The 24,242-nt window shown below is 33.9% G+C and overlaps 2 protein-coding genes across 2 annotated transcripts; one reads left to right on the plus strand and one right to left on the minus strand.

The window, feature by feature from the left end:
* Positions 1 to 711: 711 nt before the first annotated feature.
* On the minus strand, positions 712 to 6,064 carry LOC129949821 (DNA-directed RNA polymerase, mitochondrial). Its single transcript, XM_056061478.1, has 14 exons — positions 5,721 to 6,064; positions 5,521 to 5,655; positions 5,030 to 5,462; positions 4,449 to 4,965; positions 4,060 to 4,389; positions 3,738 to 4,000; positions 3,309 to 3,683; positions 3,101 to 3,242; positions 2,929 to 3,036; positions 2,637 to 2,867; positions 2,208 to 2,577; positions 1,379 to 2,136; positions 1,230 to 1,321; positions 712 to 1,158 (listed from the first exon to the last, which is right to left on the minus strand). The coding sequence occupies exons 1-14, from the start codon at positions 5,881 to 5,883 to the stop codon at positions 1,029 to 1,031; spliced, it is 4,047 nt and encodes a 1,348-aa protein (XP_055917453.1). The 5' UTR covers positions 5,884 to 6,064; the 3' UTR covers positions 712 to 1,028.
* A 7,390-nt stretch (positions 6,065 to 13,454) lies between these two features.
* LOC129951185 (uncharacterized) lies at positions 13,455 to 22,540 on the plus strand. The gene is made up of 5 exons (XM_056063217.1): positions 13,455 to 13,907; positions 18,412 to 18,637; positions 20,536 to 20,743; positions 20,814 to 21,372; positions 21,430 to 22,540. Exons 2-5 carry the CDS (start codon positions 18,558 to 18,560, stop codon positions 22,197 to 22,199), a joined length of 1,617 nt encoding a protein of 538 aa, XP_055919192.1. The 5' UTR covers positions 13,455 to 13,907; positions 18,412 to 18,557; the 3' UTR covers positions 22,200 to 22,540.
* Positions 22,541 to 24,242: the final 1,702 nt, after the last annotated feature.

The raw sequence follows: 24,242 nt of genomic DNA on the forward strand, positions 1-24,242 counted from the left end.
TTTTTTCAGGATCGGCCAAACAATACTGAGGTTCCATTCATCGGGCATGCTTTCTTCCGACCATATGTTACAGATAAGTTGGTGCATGCTCCTAACCAACTTATCTCCAGCTGCTAGAGCTCGGTATTCAAGCCATCTTCTCCAGTGGCTTTATTAGACTTCAGCTTAGATATGGCAATTTTTACTTCGTCTAAGTCGGGAGGACGGAATTGTTGGCTTTCGTCGTCTATGTTGAATGGATCATCCTGCCTGACAGCGGAATTCAGTTCGTCATCGCCGTTACACAGCCTGCAGAAGTAGTCCTTCCATATCTTCAGCATTGACTGCGGTTCCACTATGATGTTTCCACTTTCGTCTTTGCAGCCTTCGGTTGTAGGTTTATGTACCTGTGAATTTCGGTGCACCTGTTCATAAAACTTTCGAATTTCATTCCTGCTTTTAAACCTCTCAACATGTTCGGCAAAAAGAGAACAACCATCGAAGTTGGTTATCTCGTTTAGTTTTTCTCTCTCTGGTTTAGCATGTAGGCCGAAAGAGAGCGAACCCATTAAGTCGGGACTCTAGATAATATATTTCCTCTATGAAGAAACTACTCACCTTCTTTAATTGTTCAGTACTAAACCGTTCTACATTCTTTTTCTATTCAAGTACATCCCTTGACTTCAATTTTACTCCGATATTATGAAATCCTTTCCATTTCAATAAAAGTACTTTAATTTTATTTTACGTGATTTTATATTTATTTCGAATGATATTGGTTATTAAAAAGTACAACAATACAAATCGGCGGCGGCTGCGGCTTCCTCTTAAAACAAATAAATAATCCTACTTGCGACTTTGCTATGAAAATGATTACAATTTACAAAAGAATAACATAAGAAATAAGAAATGTTTGAATGAAAGAAAAGAAAATTAGAATCAAATATATCACTTTTTAAGGAAAAATTGCAAATTGCAATTATTTGATTTTGTTGCAATTTTATAATATTGTCTATTTTTGTGAGTGTTTTGTGGAAGGTCTTTTGTGTCTAACTGAAGAAATAAACTGAATTTAATACATTATTCAAATCGAAGTCTCCTTTTTTGGGTAGCTGTCGCAAAGCTCTATTTAAGTTTCTTTTCGCCATATCTTCGGAAGAACCAGTTTTGCCAATCTCTCTGAAAATTGTCAAATAAAAAAAAACCACAATGAAGAAACCATATTTTTATGTAAGAAAAGAATAACTTACGATTCACTAAAACTAAACTTCTCTTGAAGGAATTTGGACAAATCTTCAAGAATTGGCTGTGAATGAAGGGCCACGAATTGTTCACGGCAGATCTGCAAAGGAGAACCATCAGAGAGTGAAAATTTCCTCAAATTATACTAAAGACATACCTTGTTCATATCAGGTACTGTGCACGCGTGTGTCCAGAAACAATCATGCACCGAAATAAATGTCAGCCCCTTGCGTTCGCAGTGTAAAGAAGTTAGCATCATATGGCTGGAGTCGAGGGAGTGAATGAAATTAGGAGGGAAGGCATTTTTCTGTTTCATAATATTCGGTTTCTCGTACATGTCCATTGACATGGTCGACGAAACACTCTGACTCTTGGGGACGTTTTTGTGGTCCATGCGATTGTAATGCTGCACAACTGGCAACCCCAGAGGAGTCACCCATTCGACGTTCTGATTACAAACACCCGATATCAGTCGTGAGCACTCTGTGAACCAGTCTTGAATTTCTTTGGTCGACGTGAACATCTCCCGAAGACTTTCGAATGTCTTTGTTGTGAGATAAGTCGACGCTGGCCACACCCATTCGCTGGGGAAGTTATCGATGTCTTTGAGTTGACGTGCGATTTGGAGACGAGCTCCATAGCGCGTCACTCCATAGACTGTGGTCATAACGGTTTGTTTGATTACCTTGCGACGGACGAAACCGTCCAGCACCTGAGCCACATGCAGTCCATTGTCAGAGTCGGTCTTTCGCATTTTCTCCACCAACGACGCCACAGCACTGTATACATCTTGCGGAATCGAGGAGGGAGTCAAATTCACACTTATCGCTCCTGCGTTGTCACGCCCCAAAGCGGCATAGTGCTGCAAACCATTGCAAGAGCCATCCTGATGAATCGGGAATCGACTCATGTATTCTTAAAAGACACAACAGAAAATCGTTTTAAAATGTGAAAAATGGGAACAAGCAAGTTAAAATAAAACCTACTGGCAGGATCTGGACAGCGATAGACTTTAGCGATTTCCTGACAACACGAAAGCGTCTGCCATGGTTCATCGGATTTCGCCCACCACATACGCCCGGTTAGAGGGTTATCGGCAGAATCTAGGATATCGTCCATCACTTCCTCGGCATAGAGCAGTCTCTCCCGCACCGAGTCACGTTTCTTCATTCCAGTCAAGTTAATGCAGTGTAACTTCAACCAACTGAAGCCATCCTCACCCATTGGCTGAGCCTGATCAAAAATCAACATCGATCGAGCTAAATCCGAACCAAGATGATTCAAATGTGGAGGAAGTGGATAGACACGACCTCGGAAGTCCATGTTATGTGGCAGCCAGAATACTTTATCCCGATACTAAACAGAAAAAATATGTATATGACTTTTCTGGACACTTAGAGGAGTCTCAAACTTACATGATTAGCCAAAGACAAGCGGTAGAGCAAGTCGCACCACAAACTGTACATCTCACTCTGCTTCCGACGATGCAGCATCTTGTCCTTGAAAAGCTTTGCTCTCTCGGCATTCGAAAGTCCCGAATCACGATCTGGGACTTTGGGTAAGGATGGCAGGGAATTTGGAGGCTTGGCAACATCCAATTTGTCATTTCCACCGTTTTGGAAAACTTCAATTATGACATCAAGGATCTGAGAATTACAAAAAATGTTTAAATCAAGGTATTTTTTGTGTGACTCAGGAAAAACTTACATCTGTATTAACTCTCCACGGAATACTAGCTAATTGATTGAGGGAATCTAATGCTGGATAGAGATCTTGAGGATTCGCGTCTTTAATCCTCTGCAATTGTTGCACAGCCTGGGGGTAAATTGATGTTGAAAAAACTCACATTTCAACACACTTAAAAAAACCAGATTCTTACCTGATGAGGAAGTCGAATTAGCTCTGATTTGTTAAGAAGATATCCACCATTGTGTGGAGTACTCCAAGGCTGTGGAGGGCATAGCATCGGCACGAGATTCGAATCGAATGTCAAAGTTTGTTGCCGCGAAGCTCTAAGAAGTCTACAGAGGCAAAGAAAGAAGTAGAGGCACTCCATTCGAGTTTATGTGTGAAAAATTATGTATTACCTCGCCAGAACAGGATGTGGCTTCACCTCCTCCTTCATCAATCTTCCTTGATTCCTGAAGAGCGTATAAAAAGCAGGCATCAAGTTAGTTTGCTTGTTTTTGGTATTCGCCCTCAAGATGAACGAATCAATTTTGATGTCTCTCATCAGGATGTTATAGAGGAACCGTCCAACTCCAGCTAGAACATTCTTAGGCCATGGCACATCAATGATATCCATACTGGGACCTGTGGCTCGATTTTCATGTACCAAACGTTGCCAAATTTGTCGTGGGTTATCATTGGTCACACCCTCTTCCCATTTATCGCAATAGCTTGTGTAGATTTCGCCAACTTTCTCCAAGATTCCATTTCGTTTTTGTTGTTCGATTTGATACCTAAAAATATGGATAAAAAACTTGCCCAGAAGTTAGAAGAAAGAATCAACAAACCTCTGTTGAACTTTCATTCCAAGATTCTTATATAACTGCCCCACAGTTGGACTGTAGGTCTCTGAGCCTTCAGCAAGCATTCGAATCTCCTTCAGAAGGATATCCACATACTGTCCACTATCGAGAATCTTCAAATAAGTGTAGTAGGTCATATTTCCATGGGAATTGTAACGAATTTGTGCCCGGAGGGTATTCAAATCCCGCTTGACTGCTGCGTCGATTTGAGACTTCCAGAGGGTGTAGAGTTCTTCCATTTTCTTACGCTGATTGAAAAGATAATAATACATAACAAAATTCGCTTTTTGAAGAATTAAAAACTTACACAAAAATCAGCATTAGCAAATTCTTTGGTGTTTTCAATGCTTTTTATGGTCAGCGAGCCTTCAAGTTCGATTTTCAATTGATCCCTGGCCATTTGTTGAAGTTGTTCTCTTGTGAATCCTTCCTTTGATCTCATGATGGGACTCCTGGTAGTTGATTCCTCATTTCCGTGTTGATTCAGTTCGTTTAGGAGGACATTGTTGTAGTCATAATTTGGAGGAGTGTATTGGGGCACAAAATCAGGTTCAATTCGTCGAATGGCATCCAGCGCAATCTCCTTTCGATCGAACTCAAATTTACTCTTATCCATAATGGAGTTTATTGATATTCCCTGAAAGTTGTCATATGAATAAATCATCACTTATGAGGCTTAGAAACACACTGCCTTACCATTTTCTCAGCTTTTGTGATGTATTTTTGAATGAGTCTCAAATTGTGATCCGATTCTTCCGCACGACCGAGGCATTCAAAAATAGCTGCAAAAGTCTGTTCATTGAAAGGAATTCCGTCCTCTTTGAGGACAGCAATAATATCCTTGAATCTATCGAAGCTTCCCTTCTCGGCGTAACCATGCAACAGAATATTGTAGAGGTCGATGGGAAAGTTTGTTGAATCTTTCCTCTTTTTAGCTCTCTGCCGATAGGATAGGATCGTTGTCATACCTCGATTAACCAATCCCGAAGAAACACAAGCCTTTAGGTAGGAATTCAAATTTATTACTAAAGCCTGCTCTCGAGCTATGCGCTCTTGGTCTTCGTTTATGTGATACTTCGATTTGTAAGTCGACTGTTTTAATTTTGCTTCCAAAATATGTTTCTTTGGGGTGTGATTTTGATGATTTGCGGGAATATACGGTTCAATGGGTTGAGCAATGTCAACTATGTCAGGAATTCCTTCCTCAATGAAACTACAAAGGGGATACAGAAAAGATAAATCTAAAGAAAAGAGAAGAATGAAAAAAATGTCCTTACAGTCCTTCAGGGTCGTGTGCTTCGTGTCCCATGGCTTCGACGTATTCTCGGAAATTATTGAAGCTTGTTGTTATGTTTTTGATGTCTTCAGGTTGGGCGATTCGCTTGGCATGTTTGCCGAGGAAAATCAGCGGTTTCTCGTCAAAAACCGCAGGATGGTGAATTGAGTTGTTGAGGACATCCGAGTCGATTTTTTGATATTCCACTGGTTGTTTCAGTGATGATCCTATTGATGTTGACAATGAACTTGTGCTGAATGCAGCGGCGGAACTACGAGCGGCAGCATTGGCTTTGACCTTCGGAGAGGAGCTCTTGGCCATCTTTGCACGTTTTTCAAGGATCTTCTGTTGGGTTTTTGCAATAAATTCTGCCAGTTTTTCGGCCTTTAAACGCTTCAGTTTGGCTTTGCGTTCCATGGGCTTTGAATCAGTCACTGAAATAAGACTGTTTTATAGAATCTTTCACAGAGAATTGTTTTAAAATAGTGATACCTTCAAGGAATTCAACATATTTAGCGAATCTCGGTCTAGATTTTCGCTTTTTCTTCACTGGTTCCTGGCTGCTGGTTGCAGAACTGCTGTGTGTCGATTGATGGCGCTCCAAGGATGGCTGAAGAGAAATCCTCACTAAAAATTAAAAACAAACAAAAGATTTTAAATCCGATTAGAAATTGAGTTTTTAAACACTTTACACTTATCCGATGGCTGCAGAATAATGCTGTCTGATGAAATTGGTAAAAAATTAGGTTGGAGAGTTCGTTGCGCAGCAATTAAATCAAATTTCGGAGCACATTGTCCAACAATTAGCCGAACATTTTGTAATGTTGAACTTTTAACCGAGAGCATTCGATACATTTTTGTTTAAGAAATATGAAAAAGTCACTTTTAAATTAAATAAATTAATTGTTTTTAATGTTTGTATTAATATAAAATAAGTTTTTAATTAACATTTTATTCTTGCATAACGCAGTTTTAATTCTTTTTTATTTTGATCGACAGACCGAACGAATGAACAAGTGAGGCTGGTGAATGAGGATGAGAAAAGGAAAAGAACCAAAACATGTCAGAAAAGTGACATTTCTAGAAGAACGAATCAAGTGAGAAACAGAAGAAAAAAAACATGTGGGAATACTAATAAAAGTGAAGTTGGGTATAGTTTGGAAATTAGGTGTTGTATTCATTCACAATAGAAAGTAATGGTAAAATTATTTTAATTTATTTATTTAATGTTTATTAACTAAAGCGAATTTTCGGACCGTGCCAGTGAAAATTAAAACTTGAAAATACTTAAGTGCCCCATATACATTGGGCAGATTTAGACAACATAAGGGACTTCATTTGCAGTCAACTGCATTCCTCGAACGTACATTTTGAACAAGTCAACTAGTTAGTTTTTCAAGTGTCATAAACTTCAAGCTCAGAACTTAACTTCACTAACTTCTACCTTCAGTTTACCGTACAAGAAATACCAAAAACATTAGTGTCTACAAAACAGTCCTCAGGCAAACTAAAAGTCCTTCCCAATTTGCATTTCATATTGTAAAGAAATATTGCTTATTTCTTTTCCAATTAGACGAGAAACCCTTTTACATACAATTTTAAATGGAATTGGAATCATAGAGGAATTAAGTTAAGTTTAAAAAAACATGATCGATTGTTTTTCTGACACAAGTTGACTTGACTTGACAGTTAGGGAGATTTTTCTTGACTAACTTTAAAGTCAAGTTTCCAATAAAGTTGCCTTAATTGGAAGGCAATTTTTTTTGGCAGCTGGCCAATCAGATGCTATAAACTTGCCCTACTTTCATGTTCCTGAACCTGTCTATTGCAACTTGATTATAAACTGAGTTCTCATCGAGGTTTGTGTTCAAGTACACACTGTACAGACTGAGTTGGAACGCATAACTGCTACTGTCAAAAGAGCAATTCGTGTTGTAGAAACGGTATTATCTTTGTGAGGGGTTTCTGGTTTGGTGCATTTTTAAAGTGAAGAATAATGGAAAAAGACTCGTAAGATTTATAAACCAATTGACTTTTGATGAACTCTTACTTCAAAAAACTTCGTTTATCAAAAGAGAAGACACTTTTATGAAGGACGCAAACGCAATATCGCCAGAAACGCCACTCTTTATAACCCTCAGATACCATTCGTGGCAGAGGATGCTCTTTCAAATTAAAAGAGCACGTAAAAACGTAACGTGTAAAAATGCTTAAAGGAATCACTTGTTATGCTAAAGCCCATTACCTTGCAACTTGAAAAAGCGACGAAGATAGTCTTATTTTGTTGTTTTCGCCACAACTTTTTGAATTCAAAGAATTGACCAGTTTATGAAGCTCTATCGTCCAACGAAGACGTTCTAATAGGTCTGGAACTTACCACATCATCAAAAAATGCTACGACTATCGCCAAAAACATCAACAACAAATTATACTCATACTTAAACTCCAATATATCAAACATTTAATTCAATTTATTAATTTCTTAATAAAAAACAAAACAAAAGTGTAAGTAACAAAAATGTCATTAACAAAATTCTCTGTCTTCAAAAAGATCCGACATGCTGGATATTCGTCTTCATTGTTTTGGGTTCATGAATCCCGAATATTGTTTTCTTTGAGTTCTCAAGGAATTTTGATCTAAAATCAAAAATTTTCTGGGATCAACTTTTAAGCAGTATTCACATGAGCGCGACCAACAAAACGACGAATGAATTACAAAATGTGAGTTTATATAAGTCCAAAGACATATTTCCACACAAATTCTTAAAAAAACGATTGCAATATTGTTTCTAATTGATTTATGATGCATACTTTTACTTTTCAATATCATATAAATAAATGTAAAAATAAATTTATTCGTCGCGAAAAAAATTGTAGTTGATACGAACTGTCAAACTTTATTTGCGTTCCAGGCTATCCACACATCGCAACGAATAAAATAATCCCCCGTACTTAACCCTAAAAAAATCATTCTTGTTTTGGTTTCGGTGGTGAATGGTGTTCGGCTGTCAAAATATGGATAAAAAGGTAAAGAAAATTTGATTGATACTAAAATCCAATTTTCCGATTTGCATTAAATGGATCCACATGAAATCTTTTTCTTGTTTTGTTTATTAACAAGGACACCAATAACTTTTTTAAATACAAATATAGCTACAACCGCATTTTCTCAATCGTTTGTTTTCAAAACAAAATACAATAATGATAAACAACTGTCAAAGTCGAACTTCATTCGCGACAAATTAAAAACTCTCATGTGAAATGCAGTTCAATTCAGTTGAAGGACTTTATACGTTAAACGCTGTCTGATAAAAGCTGACAATAACGTTTCCGGCAATATTTGGCCAGTTTATATTTCAAGATTTTCTTCAATGTTATCATTCAGATTGACAAAGCATAAGAATTATGGCTGAGTCACAAACACGCTTCAGCTTCGGCTTCACCTGACGTTTAAGAGTTCAGCCATAGGAATTCAATCACAATGGAGCTTCGACCTCACGTTTTTTTTTACAGTCGTAAGGAAAAGAACGTAATGTAACGTAATGTGACTCCAAATGTTCAGAAAATTGAACTAGAGCTTCCGTTTGGAGTCACATTACGTTACATTACATTCTTTTCCTTACTATTGTCAAACAAAACGTGAGGTCGAAGCTACATTGTGATAGCATGCATTGAATTCCTATGGCTGAACTCGTAAACGTCAGGCGAAGCCGAAGCTGAAGCGTGTATGTGATTCAGCCATCAATTATTTAAACACTTGCTTTGTATGACAGCTCAACAGTGGTAAAAAAATGTCAACAAACAAAATATTTGCTCTTCGGAGGGATGAAACAATAGAAATGTCACTCAAAGCAACCTCGAAGCAGCCCACTGTAAAGTAGACGAAGCTGAAGCGTGTTTGTGATTCAGCCATTAAGTATAAAAGAAAATTACTTCGCATTCCCTGGTCCCTGGAATATAAATCAAAGGTTTAAAGAGAGATGCCTGTGTGTGTACGTACATATGTAGGTTTGAACGCCAGGAAAGTCTTTTAAGTTCTTTATATCTCAAGAACTGGTGAAAATATTGACTTCAAAAAAATTGTGTATTACAGATAATATTATCAAAATGTGCTGATTTCTTATTTTATTTAATTTAAAAAAAGTAACAAATTTAAGTGACCCCTATTACATCTCGAACCAATAACGCTAGTGACTTCAAATAAATTTTATATTGTACATTGTTGTGTAATACCAAATTGGGATAAATTCGAGAAAAAATCAATTAAAGAATTTTTTGTACGAAGAAATTTAAAATAAAATATTTTTCACCTCGAATAACGTTTAAGGCATCCGAGAAAAATCCGAGAAAGTAGTAACGCTTTTTTTTATTCGAATATCTTGACACATATTTTTGAAATCAGGGATGTTTTATAATATTTTGGTATAAAACTCTTCTGGTTGTACTCGTATATTATAGGAAACAAATTATCAGTGTTTTAGCAATGTATTTGAAAAAGCTTAACATTTTTCTCATATAATTAAAGTTTTGGTTGGAAACATTTAAAGTATTTTTTTAAAGTATTTGAAAATATAAATATTAAAGTTATTATTAATGTAAAGTTTTGCAGAAACCATAAATGAACCATTTAGATTTCTGACTTGCTGAAAAAAACATATGAATGACGCATGACACTATAAAAATAAATTAGGTGGCTCAACAATCCGTTAAAAACTAGGGCATAGTGATTTACAACTCTCAACGTTACCAGTGACCTGCGCGTGTTGTAGAACTGTTGTCAGGGATGAAGGTAACCTACAGTTTTAAGCCAAATCCGAACGGCTAACTTGAGAAAGCACTTTTCACGACAAGAATTACTCTTGGAAGATTTGTCAATTCCTGGCAAGAGGCAGTACCCTTGAAATAACTTTAGATGGTACAGGCAGGAATTGAACCCAAGGCCTCTGGAATGACAGTCTAACGCACTAACCATCATGACACTCTAGTTTTCAACAATTCTGAAATCTTATATAAGTATTTTGACTAATATAAGATTTCAGAATTGTTGAAAGTACTTTTAATGTGCTGTATACAGTGAATCACAAAATTGTTCACGCTTATCATAAACAAAATACAAATTCTCTTTAATTGCTCTCATTTTATTTGTTTTCTTATTTTAAGTTATTACATTTCTTACATAATTTTCTCTTCTAACAGCTTATAACGGTTTTTATTCTCCTCAACTCAAAAGAAAGTTTGACCATATGACTGCACTCGCAATTGCATCGTGATCTATTTTGTGAGTTAGATCGTAAAGACTCCATTTCTTATTTATTGATCTTAATTTAATAAAAAAGGGAAGTAAGAGTTTATTATTATTCCGTGCTTAGTTTTGTTTATTAATGAAGTGAAAATTTTATGTTTTGTTGATTCAGATTTCTTATAATGGGATCGAACAATAAACCAATAAAAATAACCCAAAAAAGCAAGTTAAAGCATTTTTGAAAAAACGAGTATCACACCGGAAAATTGCGGAATTAACGGCTATATCACTAGGCTCAATCAGTAAAATTCGGCAAAACCCAGGAAATTTACCCTGCAAAAACAAAGCTGGGCGAAAGCGAATCTTGTCTTCGGTCGAAGAACGCAAAATTGTTCGAGTTTTAAGAATGAACAAATTTAAAATGCTGTTCAAACCAAGCGAGCTTTTCACCAAAACCAAAGATCCACTGGTTTAAAAGTAAAAGCCAAAGTAAAAAAACCACTTCTAACTAAACGACACCAAAAATTGAGGCTGGAATTTGCAAAAAAATATTCTTCTTGGAAAACGGATGACTGGACGAGATTGGTTTGATCGGATGAGAGCAAAATTAACCGTTTGGGCTCAGATGGAAGAGAATGGGTATGGAAAACACTAGGAGAAAGTTACAACCTCGACACGTTAAACTTACTCTGAAGTTCGCTGGCGGATCCGTTATGATCTGGTGATGTATGATGGCGAGAGGAGTGGGAAGTATACACAATTTTCAAGTGAGAAAATTGAGATTTTTAATTGATTATTTGATTGAATCGCTGTTGAAGCTTCGGACGTTGTCTTCAAGCAAGGCAATGATCTGAAGCATACTGCCAAGATCACCTAAAAATGGTTAACAGACCACGGCTACACAATGTTGACATGGCCACCGCAATCCCCAGATCTTAACCCCATCCAACACTTGTGGGGTGTGTTTAAAAGGTACATTGCAGGAGAAACTGCAAATTTAACAGAACTCTGGCCAAAAATAAAAACAGCGTGGGAAAAATTAAGCCGAGGGATATATAAGAATTTGGCCTAATCGAATACAAGCGCTAATTGATGCTAGAGGGGGAAACACAAAATATCAACTATCCAACGCTTTTGAAAAAGAAAACACTTACAATCGATCAAGCTTTAAACATTTCTTTTTGTTTATATTTGATATTTTGAAATAGAAAATGCAATTATTTAAGTTTATATTAAAATTTCTAATATTTGAAATAAAATATTCATAATAAGAAGTTTTTCATTTACTTTTTCGACTTGAAACAAAATATTTTCATTTTTCATAGAAAAGTGTGATCAATTTTGTGATTCACTGTATATAAATTAAGAGTACAGCAAAGTATCGACATGACAGTAAAATAATGAAACAAGTTAAGGTTTCACCACATTTAATTTTTTCAAGGAGTTCACATTGAAATAATTTAAGGTCACGCTCATTTGGATGTTGTAACGCACTTCCTTTTTTTTCTTAATTTAAAAATGTCTGCCACACTTTCTTGTCTCTTCTTAAATTCTTTAGTTGAAAATCCATGATTTTTAAAAATGATTCTTGTTACCTCCTTATTTCGAAGTTCTTCAAATAGATTTGGCTTATTGATCGAAAATAATTATTTAAAGGGTACCAATCGGAAGTGATCATTTTCAGTGGGGGTCGTATCCCAATATTATTTTAACAATCAAGTTGGAAGGAGATACAATTATGGGACGTCAAGTAACTTTAAAAGAGTCGAATTTTAATGTCGTGTCAAGTCATATATTTACAAATATTTTGAGACATTCACAAAAAGTCAAAGAAATTAATAATATGAAAATTTAATTTTTTTTTTAATGAACTTCGTCTTCGCACTGCAAAATTTTGAGTTTTTGTTCAAAATGTCTAGCATTAAATTTAATAAGTAAACAGCATATGCAAAAATCGGACATTCTAAATCTTCTTTATTTTGAAAATCAAATTAGAAGAAAAAACATCTAAGCCTAAAATACAATATGAAAATGTGTTTTTTCATAAAAATCTTAAAATAGTTTAAAAACTAAATGATCTTCAAAACCATCTCACATACACATGCATTTTTCATAGAACATGAGAAAAACCCTCACAAATGACACGAGCATTAATACCGTTACAAGTGTTATCATAATAACACTGACCTAGGAAAGATGACACTCACATGATTAAGTAAATAAAAACCAAACAAAAATCAAAAATGCATAACAGAGTATTTCACTTGTCTGAACTTTATAACCCATGTCAATCAGCACATGTAAATCTATGCGTCTATGTCGGTTCGGTATTATCATTAGTTCGGTATTATCTTTCCAAAGGATCAATGCATCATTTTATTTTATTTGTTCCAAGTAAATCATGATAGAAACAACATTAATTTTACAGTACTGTGAGAATTTTTAATCAAACAAACCTCTCTTTTAGAACTGTCATTATTAGATCTGTTCATTATTTATGATCTTTATTGAATTTAAGTCTAAAACTCGGTGTTGCAGCACACTATTTACTTTAAACACAGAAAATGGCAATATTCAAGGTGAAGGAACAGATTTACTATTTTCTTCCATTTTAATTAAGGATTATACTTTGAAAAGTTGGAGAGCCATGTGTATAAAACTAACTATTTATGATTTTTGAAACTTTCAACTATGAGACTGTCAGTTTAGCTTTGGAATGTGGAATATTTTACTTTTTAAAAATATATAAAGGGCGGTCATAAAGTTTTTCGAAAACGCAGAGGCTTTTAAGAATTTAATTGACAGTATTCGAAAACTGCCTTTGTTCCATAATTTTGAATCGCTTCCATCACAATCTTTGAATCTTAAAAAGTAGACATATGTTTGACATTAGAAAAGTTATTAAAGATGTATTTCCAAAGATAGCTAAACCTTTAGTTTTGTGCACATAACTGTATCTCAACACTCACAGCACCACCACTTTAGTTGTTAAAGCCAAAGGCTACTTACAAAGCAGAACATCTTCCTGAGTGATACAAACGAACGAGTAACAACAACAACAAAAAAATAATCTATTTCTGGATGAGAATTCGTGCACCGTGCATTTTCCATACAACCAAAAAAAAAACGCTCTCGATGATCATCGGCAAATCGCTCAACGCTCATTCATTCAGCTGATTGCTTGTGGGGAGGTACATTTTCATCTGGTTGTCTCTGTCTCTGCCTCTGTTTCCTCGAACAAAAATCATCGACAACTCCACGAATATCAGCTAAGGCTGATTAAAAAATTCCCCATCAGACAGAAGCCAGAGAAACTAAGTTCTTGTTCTTGGCATCAGAGTTCAGAGCATCCATTTAATGTGGAACCTTTGTTTGGCATAGTCAGAGGCATTGGTTCGAATCCGATTGATTTTTACTGATAGTGTGTAAATCGAATAGAGTGAATTTGAAATTAGAAGTGTGTGCCAAATTTTGATGTGAAGAATCTGACATTTTGACGATTAAGTTTTTCGTTTTACAAACTTAACTTTTGTTTTGCAAACTTAAAGGCGATTTTTCAACTTTGACGTTAATGAAGTTTTAAACAAAAATATACTTTATTTATAATAACTACCCGGATAAACGTTTTTGACAAGAGGTATGTAGACAAATGTTCTAACTTCTGTTCTAATTAAACGTCAATGGAAATTGACTTATTCAATAATTTGTCTATTTGACACCTTATCTCAAAATTGGCAAATTGGAAAGTCCGTTATAACCCACAATATTATATTTATTTGTTTTGCAACGTTTTAAAAGTTGATTTATTTTTTCTGAAAAAGTTTTCTAATATACCATACTCTTTTCCTCATCTCACCGACTTTTGTATTTATTATTTTTGCATTGAATTGGAATTTTAACATTTGACCTGAAAATACTACAATACTTGATAACAAAAATCCATTAAAATTTATATTAACAATGTGAGATTATCACAAAACAAAAAACAAGAATGTAATTAAAAAAAAGTGTAAAGTTTTGTTTATTTTATGCTATATATGTATATGTATATATATAAAAATAGAGTCTATAAAGTATCAATTTAAATAAGTGATTATATTTACTTTAAAATAATAATTTATGATTGTGTTGCATGAACTTGGCCTGTCGTTGCATTGCATTGATGCAATGAATTGCAAGCCTAACACTTTGTCACTTGAGATCAAAGTGACATAAGACAAAACTTTTCTATAATTATAAAAGATCGATTCAAAATCAAATCTAAGAAACATACTCTGTAAAAAATAGTTTTGACTTTTGTCACTTAGCTTTTGAATGGAACAGAACTTACAATTTAATTTAAACAAAATTTGGAAATGGCAGCGTTTGAACTCGCTTGAACCTCCAATTTCCCGAAACACTCATTTAAATGAAATAATGTATTAGGAATCAGGCGATACGTTCTAACCCACCATTTCAGCAGCAGGAACCTAACGTGTAGAAAGTTATCTTCCTGTATAACATTATAAATTATAAATTTAGTACTACGTTCAATTTATTAGAGTTACTAGACGCTGTCATCAAAAGTCAGAAAACTTAAGGCAACATTTTGTTTTTAACTTTTACATTTAAGCGAACAGATGACAATTTTTGTACGCATTTGACATTCAAAGTTGATTTTTTGTTAGACTTTTAACTTTTTTGATTCAAAACCCTTTCAAAATTAATCTTTAATTTGTAGAAATTATCACAAAATTACAAACTTATTTTTAAAGTTGATTTTTGTTAGACTTTTAACTTTTTTGAGTCAAAACCCTTTCAAAATTAATTGTTAGTTTTTAGAAATTATTACAAAATCCCAAACTTAGTTTTTTTACGAATATTAGGTGGGAATATGAAGTTCAATCCTATGAAATACAGATGTAAAAACTTCAACAAAGCCTTTAAAGTTCAATGTTTCAATAAAAGACATGTTATTTTTTTCTGTCCATGCAGAAAAAATCGTTGAACCTATTATGGAAATTTTGATAATCATTGTATCAATAAGCTTCCGAATTTGATTATAATTAAATGTCGTGGTAGTTACAGAAAGAGATAAGCTTAAAAAACTGTGTTGATAAGGCTGTGTTTACTTTTTTTCATATTCAAAGAGAATTGTTCGTTTCAATATGTTAATTACAATCTTTAAAGTAAAATCAGGAAATACGAAACCGTACAAACAGGCATGCATACAGTGATGTTTCATGCAAACAAAAACAAACACACCTTCTCTGAAGTTTAAAGACATCAAAATATAACTTATGTTGACAGGATGTTATTAATAAAAGTTCCCTTCAGAAACCTATAATTCTGCTGGAAATTCTTGCATTTTTATGTCTATTTATTTTTTGACAGAAGCTCTGTTTATATTTATTTCTTGGTTCGTTCTTTTTGAATCGCATATTTATTTCTTATAAATTGGTTAAAGCTTTAATAGATTTTTTCTATAGGTTTTTGATTTACATGTGTTTATTCAAATTTAAAGTGGACTTCTGTTTGTGAGGGTGGAAAAATTCATTTTGCCCAGTTTAAGAACTGGACTGTCAAAAATCAAAATATACCTTTGACGTCAAAACCATAAATATGTCAAACTGCTGACAGCAACTTCGTTCATAAATTTCAATTTAAAGGTGCAATATTTTAAATAAAAATTACTTTATCCTTTAGAAATTAAATTACTGAATTATTTTAATTCAAAAATATTTCTGTATTTTCCAACAAGAAAATATTCATTATTAACTCTTGAAAAAGAAAAGATTTAAGTAAAATCTTAGACTGTCTTCCTAAATCAATCGACATCGACACTAATTCCAAGTTGTTGAGTAAAAGAGTGCATATTCATTGGATATATATTTTCTAACTGAAAACGAGGAAAATCTAGTTCATTGCTTTGTCACGGCGCCAACTTTTTCTGTTTGCAAAGTTGCACTATGCAATTTATTTCAAACTAGAGAACAGAGAAAAAAGGAATAATATTACGCCTAAAAGCAAATAAATAATAGTTTTTACTTTGTTCTTAGTTTGTTTCTAATTTGTTTATTCATAAAATGTAGGTAGTTTATTGACGCGTCATGTTCACACCAAATATGATGTATATGCACATCCTTAAGGCCGGCATATCTACTGCATCGCATCTGCGTAGGCAACGGACAAAAGAAAATGCACCTTGCTAAAGAATAAAACTATAAATAAATTTATAAAATTTTGGATTTTCAAAATGTTTCTTTAATTTTCTTTGTTATTATTTATTACTTTTAGTTAAAAGCTTTCACCGGAAAAATTTATTATGAATTGACGTAGTTTTACATTTTTAATATAAACAAAAACGAACACAAAAAGTATTTTGAAATAAATACAATCTATGAATGTTTTGAAAACATTGTTTCTTTTGTTAATGGAAATTAATTTTGAATATTTATATTTTATATTTGAATATTGGATAAACATTGGGAATTACATTAAAGGCGGAATAAAACATTTTATAAATGACATTTTAAAAAGACGTTTTTAAAAGAAACATGATAGATCTGTTTGTTTAGATATTTATTTTAACGAACAAACGAATGCAAACAACCCCTTGGTCTTAAGCTAAAATGTAATTCAGTTGCAATTTTGCTAAACGAATCTTGGTCACCGTTCACTTCAAGGGCCAGTTACCCTGAGGCTCCTCCAGAGTATAAAATCCAATTCAGCTTCTCTTCCGCAATCCATTTTTTTTTGTGACTGGCCATATTATGTCTTGCCATGAGCAACCTTAAATGTCACATTTGACATTAGAAACGGTTAAGATATGTTGTTTAATTTTTTGTTGATTTACCTTTAGTGCCGGTAGTTATTGGTTTTGGGTCAATCCATTTCTCGCAGTAAGGGAACTTCATGATTTGAAGGCGCACCTACTCAAGGGCTTACTATGGGATTACGGTGCAGACGATAAGATGTCGGTCGACAGCTTAGAAGCTGTTCTGTGCCTAGTAAAGATAACTTTGAGTTAATAAATATAGGCACTCGACGACAATTTAAACGAAATGAAATTTTAATTTCAAAAATACTGTGGAAAATGGACGCTCATAAAACAGAAACGTCACATTTGATGACAGGATTTTGATCCGCTCGAAAAATCCATCGATGACCAAATCATGGACTGTTGGTCTCTATTGGGTTATCTGATGACAGACCTGTCATCAGAAATGTTCAATGGAGACCCCAAGTTATAGCTGTCATTAAAACCAATCATGAGATATTTTGTCAGGTCTATTATAACGATCATTGAAAATGTATGTTATTGAAATCCACCTGTAATTTTTTGTTGCTTTTCCGACACCCACCGTAAAATGCAAAAATAAAAAAACTTTATCAGACAATCGATGAATTGGATGCTCAAAATAAGGTAATTCCTCAAACAATAACACAGAAACTTCTTATTTCCTTAATTTCATTCAAATATTTTTTTTTTAAATTCTAACCTCACTAAATCTTAGTTTCCAAAAGTCTCCACTTAAAGTCAGATGCATTCCTGAGAGTAATTTCAAAATAAAAGACAACTGAACGAAACTAGACGAAGAACAATTAGCTTGAATTATGAACTAAACTTTTCGAGTTCCTTTAATTTTTTGTATTCGTAAGATAATTTGAGTACAAAAAGTATAAACGAATGATCTTTCAAAAATGTAAGCCTTGAAAGCACTGACGATCTTGTCCATTTCGAATAATTTTATCAGATAAACATCAAGACCTTACAGAGTGCATCTCATTAAAAAAATAAATAAATGCATCTCCTCTTCACTTCAAAGAATTCCTCTTCATAGACTGCCTCACTATAAGAAATGTTGCCTTGAAAGAAATTCTTTGATAAAACATTAATGTATTATCCTCCATCATGAAATGAATGCACCTACTTGTAGAGAGACTCCAATTACTGTTTACATAAATATGCATGTGTAAATCTTCAAATAAATAAACAAAGCTAAATCCTTCGATTTAAATTCAAAGTATAGTTGATTTTTAAAGCGACGGCTGCACCGTGGCCTTAATTTGCGTAAACAAAATCAATTCTATTTTTTTTATTTTTATAAATTACTTTTAAACTATTTTTCCATTCTTTTCCTCTTCTTTTTTCATTGCAGTTTATACCAGACAACACAGAGCTTATAAAGATTTAATCGGGTCTATATAGTCACCATCACCATTTGCAATTTAAGAAAAAAAGAGAAAGACTGAAACCTTTTGATCCCGGCGTATACGCACAATAAACTTCTATCAGCACGCAATCATGAGGAAATCAATTGGATTTTTATTCGTTGCACTAATTGGATTTGGATTAATAGAATTGGCTCCAGCCAAAGATGTCATGTAAGAATTATTATAAAAGTATTTTTAATTATAAAAGAGTGATCGTTCGAATAGATCGATTTTTGCACTTTTATAATTGTAATAGATTAAGGGGGAGTTGCAATTTTCGGTTTGGTATTTAACTCGTGTTTGACAGTAATGTAGATAAGTATGGTTCAAACATGGTTCAAGGTTGAAATATGTCAAAAAAATCAATTCATACATATATTTTTAAACATTAAAGTTAAGTCTAAATTGATTAAATATTTAACGATAGTTCTTAACGAATGAAACTTAAACGTGATTTAAACAAATTGTACCATGTGAAAGAAAAAAAATGTCACATGACAAATGAATGAACATAATCTTAACCTGTGTTTTCAATTGTCAAACGATCATAATCATAACAAATAAATGCAGCGTAAGCCTAGATTTACACGATGCAACAAAAAGTAATATAAATAAAAAGGTAAAGATGAGAAACATGCGAGAAATATGCAAGTCCGTATTTTTGATGATAAAAATCGCATTATATAAACTTCTTTTTATGGGAAATATGTTTTAGTTTATTTTAAATACGCACTTAATTTTAATGTTATGCTTTAAATTAAAGGGTTCATTAAATTAAGAACTCATTCCGAACTGGCGGTAAATGCAATTAAAAATTATTACATAAGCATGTATATTAAGCATCAAAAGAGTGTGGACAAATTATCGCCATCTATAATTTTGCTGGAAAGACTTTAATTCGGTAGAAAACAGATGATAGAATTATGAGGAAGTCCATGGAGACATCTTGAACACATGTTTTGGCTAAACAAAGTTCTTTTTTCAAATTCAATGATACTTTCCCATAATGCATTTTCGAAATTAAAGCATTTGCTATAAAAAAAAACACTAACTAGATCCACATGGATGAATCACAAAAACGCGAAAGTGTGACATTAAATAAGATATACGACATTTTTCTGGGTTACTGAATTTTTATGCGGTGCGTGTACTGTTCAGCATTTTGTACACATGTTGCATTTGCTGCGTCATTCACCCTCACCGCATTAGCAACCACACTTACTTTTATTCGTAAACGAATTTAGGTTTTCGATATTTATGGTCGAATTGCCCTTATACGCGTCAAACGCAGTGCAAGTATACACAGAAAACGCATCTATTTTTGGAACGCATCGAGCATCGTTCATTTATATTATATAGCGTGGCAAACCGGCGAGAACGAGAAAAGGAGAAGCAATCTCGCAGGGTCAGATCAGAACAGATCTACGAATAAAAACAAAAAACAAACTCATTTCTCAGTAACAAATAAATAAAACTAAAATTCCTATGATTAAGAGGGCAAAGGCCTACGCATCGCACAGAGGGTTGCGTAGCGATCACAGTTGGCCTTAACTCGATATGGATGATCTTATATTCATGATGACGCTAGGATGATGATGATGATGATCAATGTTAAGTTGAATGCATTTGAACTTCGTTGGGAATGTCTATTTTTGAAGACATCAATTTCTTTTTTCAAATTCCTCTTGGCTTTTGACATAAAGTGCACCACTTGTGCTTTATGACAGATGATCTATCATTTCGATATGGAGCAATATTTTATGACGAAATTTACGACTATTTTGTTTTTAGATGACACGATTTCGTTATGGCAGGATTTTATTATTCTAGCTAAGAGGCCACTGACCGGTCTATATTTATTTTTAAACTAAGGTATTGCATTTAAAATACAGGTTATAGTTGTGATCTTTTTTGACATTTGTGCTTAGGTGTTTTAATTGTCATTATTATTTAAATTGATATTACCGCTAGAGTTCTAAAGAGGGATAAACAAAAATATCAGAGCATACTTTAGGGAGCTAAATCTAAAAGCGAACTTATTTTACCAAGAACTTCCATTACTTTTTCAGGAACGATCAGCTTCTGTCGCTTGTGCGATCGTACAATCAATTGGAGAACAAACTTGAACGCCACGAATATCGAGAACGAGCTTTGGGTGAACTTATCAAAAAGGGCATACAATCACTTCAAATTGGCCAAAAATCCATGGAACCAATGAAAGGAATTTTTAGCCGTCTAGATGAACGCGTGAGCCAAATAGAAACTCTTTTGATGGCTGTAAGTAAAATTAACAAGAAAGCTTCCTAAAAAAACTTCTTTGTAACGATTTCTAAAATTTCTATTTCAGCAAGAGCAAAAGTATAGTCTACAATCCGAAAAGATCGATGAAATCATAAAGCTCCTAAAATGGATGGATGAGAATAACAGCAAAAAGAACAGCGGTTCCAATAATGTTGTGGTTAAGGAGCCTGTTATAGTTGAGGCTCCAGCCAACTTGGAAATGCTTAAAGAAGTTCGAACTTTATCTATGGGCGTTCAAAAACTATTAGAAATGTCCAATTCTTTGATGCATCAAACTGAGGACATTGCTAGTCAAAGTCCAAAAACTGCTGAGCTTATTGACCGACTTGGTAACAAATTGACCAATCTTTATGCTCAACCTTCAGCCACAACTCAAGCTCCAATTATTATTGATAACTCCGAATTCGAGAGCAAAGTAATGGAATCATTTAAGAACATTGCATCGAATATAACCGAACTGAAGGCATTCCAACCAAACCAGGCAGTTTCTGGTCCATCAACTGGACTTCTACAAGCTGATAAGGACTTTATTCAAAGTCTGACAAATGAGACTTTGAATGCTCTGGAAAATCTTAAGGTTGACACATTGAGTGCATCAGACAAAGGTAAGATATCGAGTAGGTAATTTTTTTTAAGTACTGTATCATTTTCTTTATTTGAAGCTTTGGCTAAGAGCTCATCGAACATTAAGGAATCTGAAGCAAACGTCGATGGTAGCGTGAAAAAATTGAGTGAAAACATGGCCAACACCAACGAGGTTCTGGAGAAATTCTATCAAGAATTGAACGCAACAAACACTGCATTAGCCGGTGCCCTTGAAAATGTCAACAAAGTACTCATGTCAAACTCAGATGAGATTTTGAAGACTCAACAAAAGGTTGAATTCGGAACACATCAAATTGGCCAGAAGGTAGCTGATACTTTGGCAGAACAACACCTTGACTTGCAACAAGTCATGCTGAAACGTTTTGATGGCGTCGATGAATCAATTGCTAACAACCATCTTCAATCTCTTTTGAACATCAGTTCAACTATGGAATCGGAGTTGAGTCAAGTTTGGCAGCAAATTGAAATCATGCACAGTGAGATGTCTGACAGCAAGGATGCAATGAATAAGCTCACCGGTCAGACTGAAGTCTATGTAAATGGCACATTTGCCACAATGGACGGCATGGAAGGAAAAGTCTCTCAGATCACAAGTCGTATGATGGAAGTTGATTCGAATTTAAATTATCTACTTGGACGTCTGTCTCTGATCACACAAGAATTCAATCAGATCAAAACTGGTCTGGGCGATGCTCTCGAACAGATTCGTGGAAGTTTTCATGAGATAAGCGAAAAAGTCACCAACACAGGTCCTGGACCTCATAATATCCCAAGAAACGAATACGAAACTGATATTAATTTACTTTCAAAACGAAATGCTTCATAAGATTAAGAAAGTATGAGGTTTTAAGTAAAGTTACAAGAAAAAAACACACAAAAGAGTATTTGAGAGCAACTTCAAAAATGCCTCAACGAAAAGGCGATAGTGGTTTTCAATATCATTTATTTTTATAATTACAGAAAAAAACATTAAAATCTAACTTCAAGATAATAATAATCGAATAATAATTACGAACGTCTTATTAAGAGCTTCTTTTTTAAATACCCACATTATTGTAAGAAACTTGGATTTGAGTGTGCCATATAACAAATAATTAAAAATAAATATTTTATCATATTTTATTATACTAGAATTTGTAAACACAATAAACAAAAACAAGTCATAAACTACTTTGTTTTTAATACCCGTAACGTACAAAGGTTTGTAAAGGGATAAATCTGCCGAAAAATCCAGAGCCGCAGATTCGATCTTATTTCAAATAAATCAATTTATTTTACCCATGGAATGCAAAACGAATGGAAATTTGTATTTTGACAGATCTAGATCAAAAATAAACCGATTAATCTTTCCTATTGAAACTCCCATAAAATTATGTAATGACATTAAAGAAATTTCCGAAAATACAAACATAGAAAAACAATAATTAATTTTAATTCTTTATGTAGATAAAACATTTTCGGAATTTAAGAGCAAACTTTTGAATAAGATAAGAAATGAGATTTTTTAATTTGACATGAAATTTTAACTGTGTACTCTTGAAAATATTGAGCAAGTTTCTTGTATCTGATTGGACAGCTGCCAAAAAATTACCTTCCAATTAAGGCAACTTTAATGGAAAGTTGACTGGAAAGTTAGTCAAGAAAAATCTCCCTATCCCTAACTATCAAGTCAAGTCTACTTCTATCAAAATGACAGTTGATAATGTTTTTTGATTCAAATGAAAGCTGAACTTTATTACTCTATGATTTATTCATTTTCTGCACAACTTTATTTAGTGCTTTCTGTAAACGGTTCCTTGTCAATTTGGAAAAGAAATAACTGTTATTTGCTTACAATAGAAAATGCTAATAGTGGTGGACTTGTAGAGGTTTGTGAAGTAAAGTTCTGAATTTGAAATGCATGACATTTGAAAAACTAACTAGTTGCCTTGGTCAAAATGTACGTCCAAAGAATGAAGTTGACTGCAAATAAAGTCCCTTATATATAATGCTTTAATGATTATTGGTTTTTAAGAATAGAAGTTTTATTAATGTCATAGTTCGATCTCTGTTGAAAAACCCGGCCTAAAAAAAAAATTGTGCTCCGGCATCTTTCACCCTCCTTACATATGTTCCTCCAGTCCAAAATACGAGGTGTTTTAAGGGAGAATTAAGGAAGTACAAAAAAGCTTCAAACCAATCAATTTCAGCCGTGTCAGAAATTTGAACGTAAATTTAGGCCAACTAGTTAGTTTTGCAAGTGTCATAAACTTCAAACTCGGAACTTTACTTCATCAACTACGAAAAACTTAATTGTCTCAGAACACCGCTAAGGCAAGCTACAATTCCATCGCAACTTGAGTTTTGTATTTTAAGGAAATATATCTTATTCCTTTTCCAATTGGACACAGATCACTTTTACATAAAACATAAAATAGAATTTTGCAGAAAATAAATAAACCTATTCTATAAAGTTCAGCTCTCAGTTGAATTAAAAACTATGAGTACCTGTCATTTTGACTTTGACTTTATTGTTAGGGAGATTTTTCTTGACTAAATTTCCAGTCAACTTTCCAATAAAGTTGCCTTAATTGGAAGCCAATTTTGCAGCTGGAAACTTGCCTTACTTTCAAGTCCCTTATGTCGGCTGAACCTGCCCAAAGTTTTCGAAAAAATCATCAATAGGGCTCTGACTAAGTGGGCTGCGGACAAAAATATAATTCCGCATAAACAGTTCGGGTTCAAGGCGGGTCATGACACAATTCATGCTGCGTCTAAACTCGTTTCTGATATCCAATGGAATAAATCAAAACAACAATGCACAGGTGCTGTTCTGGTTGATTTGGAAAAGGCCTTTGACAACGTATGGTTAGAGGGTCTTTACCTAAAA

This window comes from Eupeodes corollae, chromosome 3 (genome assembly GCF_945859685.1).
Source record: "Eupeodes corollae chromosome 3, idEupCoro1.1, whole genome shotgun sequence".
NCBI lineage: Eukaryota > Metazoa > Arthropoda > Insecta > Diptera > Syrphidae > Eupeodes > Eupeodes corollae.